Source organism: Pristiophorus japonicus, unplaced genomic scaffold, assembly GCF_044704955.1.
Source record: "Pristiophorus japonicus isolate sPriJap1 unplaced genomic scaffold, sPriJap1.hap1 HAP1_SCAFFOLD_964, whole genome shotgun sequence".
NCBI classification, from domain to species: Eukaryota; Metazoa; Chordata; class Chondrichthyes; family Pristiophoridae; genus Pristiophorus; species Pristiophorus japonicus.
In genome coordinates, this window is record NW_027254893.1 from 430 (window position 1) to 7500 (window position 7071).

Here is a 7071-nt window from a genome sequence, read left to right on the forward strand (position 1 = left end):
GGGACAGTGTAGAGGGAGCTTTACTCTGTATCTAACCCCCTGTACCTGCCCTGGGAGTGTTTGATGGGACAGTGTAGAGGGAGCTTTACTCTGTATCTAACCCCCTGTACCTGCCCTGGGAGTGTTTGATGGGACACTGTAGAGGGAGCTTTACTCTGTATCTAACCCCCTGTACCTGCCCTGGGAGTGTTTGATGGGACAGTGTAGAGGGAGCTTTACTCTGTATCTAACCCCGTGCTGTACCTGCCCTGGGAGTGTTTGATGGGACAGTGTAGAGGGAGCTTTACTCTGTATCTAACCCCCTGTACCTGCCCTGGGAGTGTTTGATGGGGGCGGTGTCGAGGGAGCTTTACTCTGTATCTAACCCCGTGCTGTACCTGCCCTGGGAGTGTTTGATGGGACAGTGTCGAGGGAGCTTTACTCTGTATCTAACCCCGTGCTGTACCTGCCCTGGGAGTGTTTGATGGGACAGTGTCGAGGGAGCTTGAACCCACGCCGCGCGGCACTTACTTGCGAGGCTGGCGAGGGCGCGATGGTCACGTTGGGCTTGACGGTGGTCAGGGTGGCGGTGGTGAAGTTGCCCTGGGTGGCCTGGGCCGTGACAGGCTGGAGCAGCACCTGGTTGAGTGACGGCCCGTTGGCCTGGACCCCCTGGCCCTGGCCACCGCTGGCCGTGGTGAAGACGGCGTTGCCAGAGATGTAGGAGACGGCCTGCGAGCTGGCCAGCACCGTGCCGGGGGGCACGGCCACCCCGCCGTTGGGCACGGCCGGCGCGGACAAGGAGTAGCGGATGTTGTATTGGGCCGGCGAGGAGGTGGAGCTGGCGACGGAGACAGTCTGCTGGCCTGGCCCGGGAAAGGCAGGGGTCTCGACGGGAGCGGGGGCGGGAGGAGGAGGAGGAGGAGGAGGAGGAGCGGGGGTCAGGGCCTTGCGGACGGCAACGGCGGCTTTCTGGGCACCGTGGGCCCCCATGAAGGGGTTGCCCTGACTCAGCGCGTCCTGGGCCTGGGAGAAAGGATCGAGGGCGGGCTGAGGGGGGACGGGGGTAGGAACGGGGGCGGGGAGGGGGGTCTGCTGCTGCTGCTGCTGGCTCTGCTGCAGGGCGTAATCGTGGTGAGCCAGGTACTCCGCCTCCTGCGAGGAGGCCGGGGGAAGAGGAGGAGGAGGAGGAGGAGCTGGCGGAGGAGGGGGCGGGAGCTCGTGCACTCGCTCGGGAGCGGGCTGGGCCCACAGCGGGCTTTGGTCGTCGAAGCTCTCGCCCGGCGACTTGAGGGCGGAGAAGATAGTGTAGGAGGCGTGGTGGTGGTGGTGGTGGTGGTGCGCGTGGTCGCCATCCCGGGCAGGCTGGTGGAACTGCGGCAGTCCGTCGAAGGGGTGGGCTTTGGCCAGCTCGGGGCCGGGCTCCAGCGGCTCAAAGCCGTCGCCCAGGTCCAGGTCGTCGGCGATGGAGCCAGCCGTCAGCGAGTCGAGGCCCTCGGCGAAGAGGCCAGGGTCATCGAACAAGTCCATGATGGGGTCCGCCATGGTCGCTCGGCTGTCTGTCGGTGTCACCAAGGGGGGAGGGGTGGGGAGGGGAGGGGGGAGGGGAGGGGGGAGGGGGGAAGGGGGGGGGGAAAAGGGAGGAGGGGCGAGCTCACTCGCGCATCTTCGGCCCGCGGACACTCTCTCGGCAAGAAACAAAAAGCAGGTCGGCGCTGGATTCTCGTCGGCCGCGGCTCAATACTCGGAGTCACTTCTGCCGGGGGGGGGAGGGAGGGAAGGAGAGAGAGAGAGAGAAGGAAACGTCAGCAAGCATTGACAAAAAACACAGGTCAAATGTGCAAGTTAATCCCTCAGTACTGCCCCTCCGACAGTGCGGCGCTCCCTCAGTACTGCCCCTCCGACAGTGCGGCTCTCCCTCAGTACTGCCCCTCCGACAGCGCGGCGCTCCCTCAGTACTGCCCCTCCGACACTCCCTCAGTACTGCCCCTCCGACAGTGCGGCACTCCCTCAGTACTGCCCCTCCGACAGTGCGGCGCTCCCGCAGTACTGCCCCTCCGACAGTGCGGCGCTCCCTCAGTACTGCCCCTCCGACAGTGCGGCGCTCCCGCAGTACTGCCCCTCCGACAGTGCGGCGCTCCCGCAGTACTGCCCCTCCGACAGTGCGGCGCTCCCTCAGTACTGCCCCTCCGACAGTGCGGCGCTCCCGCAGTACTGCCCCTCCGACTTTTCCTGGTGTTGGATATTTTATTTTTTAAATTGCAATAGGGGGCAAAGGGAAGATGAAAAAGATCCTTCTCAACTACCCAGACCTGCAAAAAGAGCTTCAATTCAGTTGAATATTCTGAAATGTTTAACGGGGAAAAAATGGAATACTTGGAATAGACCTGGAAGCTTCCAGGGGTTTAGAATGGCCTCTCGCTATACAGAACACCCCAATGCTAAGTGAGGGAGTCAGCTGCAGGCATTGCCCCTTTAACGGCAGACCCAACAGGGCCAGCATTGCCCCTTTAACTGCAGATAGGCAGACAAACCACTTTACAGCCATGTGCCAAGCACGCAGCCAGCGCATTAAACTTACACGACAGCAAATGAGGAGGTTGGGGAGAGGGCAAGTGACTCTTTCAATCCACCCTGACGTCTTTACACACACCACGCCTCCAGCACCGCTGCCCCTTTAACCCAAACACCAGGCACGTCCTGCCATCCACAGCGTGCTGGCACTTTAAGAGGCCCCAGCTGCATCGAGGAATGCACAGGAACTGAAGCGAGAGACAGACGCAATCAGACAGAGCCCGGGGGGAAGGGGAGAGACGCAGACAGCGAGGGGGGGGGGGGGGAGGGGGAAGTGGAGATGCAGGGGGGGGGGGGGGGGCAGACAGCGGGGGGGGGGGGGGGCAGACAGCGGGGGGGGGGGGCAGACAGCGGGGGGGGGGGGGGGGGGGGGCAGACAGCGGGGGGGGGGGGGGGGGGGGGCAGACAGCGGGGGGGGGGGGCAGACAGCGGGGGGGGGGGGGGCAGACAGCGGGGGGGGGGGGGCAGACAGCTGGGGGGGGGGGCAGACAGCGGGGGGGGGGGCAGACAGCGGGGGGGGGGGGGGGCAGACAGCGGGGGGGGGGGCAGACAGCGGGGGGGGGGGGCAGACAGCGGGGGGAGGGGGGCAGACAGCGGGGGGGGGGGGCAGACAGCGGGGGGGGGGGCAGACAGCGGGGGGGGGGGCAGACAGCGGGGGGGGGGGGCAGACAGCGGGGGGGGGGGCAGACAGCGGGGGGGGGGCAGACAGCGGGGGGGGGGGCAGACAGCGGGGGGGGGGGCAGACAGCGGGGGGGGGGGCAGACAGCGGGGGGGGGGGCAGACAGCGGGGGGGGGGTCAGACAGCGGGGGGGGTCAGACAGCGGGGGGGGTCAGACAGCGGGGGGGGTCAGACAGCGGGGGGGGTCAGACAGCGGGGGGGGTCAGACAGCGGGGGGGGTCAGACAGCGGGGGGGGTCAGACAGCGGGGGGGGTCAGACAGCGGGGGGGGTCAGACAGCGGGGGGGGTCAGACAGCGGGGGGGGTCAGACAGCGGGGGGGTCAGACAGCGGGGGGGGTCAGACAGCGGGGGGGGTCAGACAGCGGGGGGGGTCAGACAGCGGGGGGGGTCAGACAGCGGGGGGGGTCAGACAGCGGGGGGGGTCAGACAGCGGGGGGGGTCAGACAGCGGGGGGGGTCAGACAGCGGGGGGGGTCAGACAGCGGGGGGGGTCAGACAGCGGGGGGGGTCAGACAGCGGGGGGGGTCAGACAGCGGGGGGGGTCAGACAGCGGGGGGGGTCAGACAGCGGGGGGGGTCAGACAGCGGGGGGGGTCAGACAGCGGGGGGGGTCAGACAGCGGGGGGGGTCAGACAGCGGGGGGGGTCAGACAGCGGGGGGGGTCAGACAGCGGGGGGGGTCAGACAGCGGGGGGGTCAGACAGCGGGGGGGGTCAGACAGCGGGGGGGGTCAGACAGCGGCAGGGGGGTCAGACAGCGGGGGGGGTCAGACAGCGGGGGGGGTCAGACAGCGGGGGGGGTCAGACAGCGGGGGGGGTCAGACAGCGGGGGGGGGTCAGACAGCGGGGGGGGTCAGACAGCGGGGGGGGTCAGACAGCGGGGGGGGTCAGACAGCGGGGGGGGTCAGACAGCGGGGGGGGTCAGACAGCGGGGGGGGTCAGACAGCGGGGGGGGTCAGACAGCGGGGGGGGTCAGACAGCGGGGGGGGTCAGACAGCGGGGGGGGTCAGACAGCGGGGGGGGTCAGACAGCGGGGGGGGTCAGACAGCGGGGGGGGTCAGACAGCGGGGGGGGTCAGACAGCGGGGGGGGTCAGACAGCGGGGGGGGTCAGACAGCGGGGGGGGTCAGACAGCGGGGGGGGTCAGACAGCGGGGGGGGTCAGACAGCGGGGGGGGTCAGACAGCGGGGGGGGTCAGACAGCGGGGGGGGTCAGACAGCGGGGGGGGTCAGACAGCGGGGGGGGTCAGACAGCGGGGGGGGTCAGACAGCGGGGGGGGTCAGACAGCGGGGGGGGTCAGACAGCGGGGGGGGTCAGACAGCGGGGGGGGTCAGACAGCGGGGGGGGTCAGACAGCGGGGGGGGTCAGACAGCGGGGGGGGTCAGACAGCGGGGGGGGTCAGACAGCGGGGGGGGTCAGACAGCGGGGGGGGTCAGACAGCGGGGGGGGTCAGACAGCGGGGGGGTCAGACAGCGGGGGGGGTCAGACAGCGGGGGGGGTCAGACAGCGGGGGGGGTCAGACAGCGGGGGGGGTCAGACAGCGGGGGGGGTCAGACAGCGGGGGGGGTCAGACAGCGGGGGGGGTCAGACAGCGGGGGGGGTCAGACAGCGGGGGGGGTCAGACAGCGGGGGGGGTCAGACAGCGGGGGGGGTCAGACAGCGGGGGGGGTCAGACAGCGGGGGGGGTCAGACAGCGGGGGGGGTCAGACAGCGGGGGGGGTCAGACAGCGGGGGGGTCAGACAGCGGGGGGGGTCAGACAGCGGGGGGGGTCAGACAGCGGGGGGGGTCAGACAGCGGGGGGGGTCAGACAGCGGGGGGGGTCAGACAGCGGGGGGGGTCAGACAGCGGGGGGGGTCAGACAGCGGGGGGGGTCAGACAGCGGGGGGGGTCAGACAGCGGGGGGGGTCAGACAGCGGGGGGGGTCAGACAGCGGGGGGGGTCAGACAGCGGGGGGGGTCAGACAGCGGGGGGGGTCAGACAGCGGGGGGGGTCAGACAGCGGGGGGGGTCAGACAGCGGGGGGGGGTCAGACAGCGGGGGGGGTCAGACAGCGGGGGGGGTCAGACAGCGGGGGGGGTCAGACAGCGGGGGGGGGTCAGACAGCGGGGGGGGTCAGACAGCGGGGGGGGTCAGACAGCGGGGGGGGTCAGACAGCGGGGGGGGTCAGACAGCGGGGGGGGGTCAGACAGCGGGGGGGGTCAGACAGCGGGGGGGGTCAGACAGCGGGGGGGGTCAGACAGCGGGGGGGGTCAGACAGCGGGGGGGGTCAGACAGCGGGGGGGGTCAGACAGCGGGGGGGGTCAGACAGCGGGGGGGGTCAGACAGCGGGGGGGGTCAGACAGCGGGGGGGGTCAGACAGCGGGGGGGGTCAGACAGCGGGGGGGGTCAGACAGCGGGGGGGGTCAGACAGCGGGGGGGGTCAGACAGCGGGGGGGGTCAGACAGCGGGGGGGGTCAGACAGCGGGGGGGGTCAGACAGCGGGGGGGGTCAGACAGCGGGGGGGGTCAGACAGCGGGGGGGGTCAGACAGCGGGGGGGGTCAGACAGCGGGGGGGGTCAGACAGCGGGGGGGGTCAGACAGCGGGCAACAGGGGGGGTCAGACAGCGGGGGGGGTCAGACAGCGGGGGGGGTCAGACAGCGGGGGGGTCAGACAGCGGGGGGGGTCAGACAGCGGGGGGGGTCAGACAGCGGGGGGGGGTCAGACAGCGGGGGGGGTCAGACAGCGGGGGGGGTCAGACAGCGGGGGGGGTCAGACAGCGGGGGGGGTCAGACAGCGGGGGGGGTCAGACAGCGGGGGGGGTCAGACAGCGGGGGGGGTCAGACAGCGGGGGGGGTCAGACAGCGGGGGGGGTCAGACAGCGGGGGGGTCAGACAGCGGGGGGGGTCAGACAGCGGGGGGGGTCAGACAGCGGGGGGGGTCAGACAGCGGGGGGGGTCAGACAGCGGGGGGGGTCAGACAGCGGGGGGGGTCAGACAGCGGGGGGGGTCAGACAGCGGGGGGGGTCAGACAGCGGGGGGGGTCAGACAGCGGGGGGGGTCAGACAGCGGGGGGGGTCAGACAGCGGGGGGGGTCAGACAGCGGGGGGGGTCAGACAGCGGGGGGGGTCAGACAGCGGGGGGGGTCAGACAGCGGGGGGGGTCAGACAGCGGGGGGGGTCAGACAGCGGGGGGGGTCAGACAGCGGGGGAGGGGAGGGGGGCAGACAGCGAGGGAGGGGAGGGGACGCAGACAGCGAGGGAGGGGAGGGGGGCAGACAGCGAGGGAGGGGAGGGGGGCAGACAGCGAGGGAGGGGAGGGGGGCAGACAGCGAGGGAGGGGAGGGGGGCAGACAGCGAGGGAGGGGAGGGGAGGGGACGCAGACAGCGAGGGAAGGGAGGGGAGGGGACGCAGACAGCGAGGGAGCGGAGAGGGGACGCAGACAGCGAGGGAGCGGAGAGGGGACGCAGACAGCGAGGGAGCGGAGAGGGGACGCAGACAGCGAGGGAGGGGAGGGGGGCAGACAGCGAGGGAGGGGAGGGGACACAGACAGCGAGGGAGGGGAGGGGGGCAGACAGCGAGGGAGGGGAGGGGGGACGCAGACAGCGAGGGAGGGGAGGGGGGACGCAGACAGCGAGGGAGGGGAGGGGACGCAGACAGCGAGGGAGCGGAGAGGGGACGCAGACAGCGAGGGAGGGGAGGGGACGCAGACAGCGAGGGAGGGGAGGGGGGCAGACAGCGAGGGAGGGGAGGGGGGGACGCAGACAGCGAGGGAGGGGAGGGGGGGACGCAGACAGCGAGGGAGGGGAGGGGGGGACGCAGACAGCGAGGGAGGGGAGGGGGGACGCAGACAGCGAGGGAGGGGAGG

The 7071-nt window shown here is 71.3% G+C and overlaps 1 protein-coding gene across 1 annotated transcript in view; it reads right to left on the reverse strand.

Moving 5' to 3' along the window:
* Positions 1 to 510: 510 nt before the first annotated feature.
* Positions 511 to 7071, reverse strand: part of LOC139258408 (uncharacterized) — a gene marked incomplete at its 3' end in the record, with an annotated part of 12386 nt that continues 5825 nt past the window's right edge. The window contains exon 2 of the mRNA XM_070874761.1: positions 511 to 1735. Within this exon, the coding sequence (XP_070730862.1) occupies positions 511 to 1524 (1014 nt within the window). The remainder of the gene's footprint in view (positions 1736 to 7071) is intronic.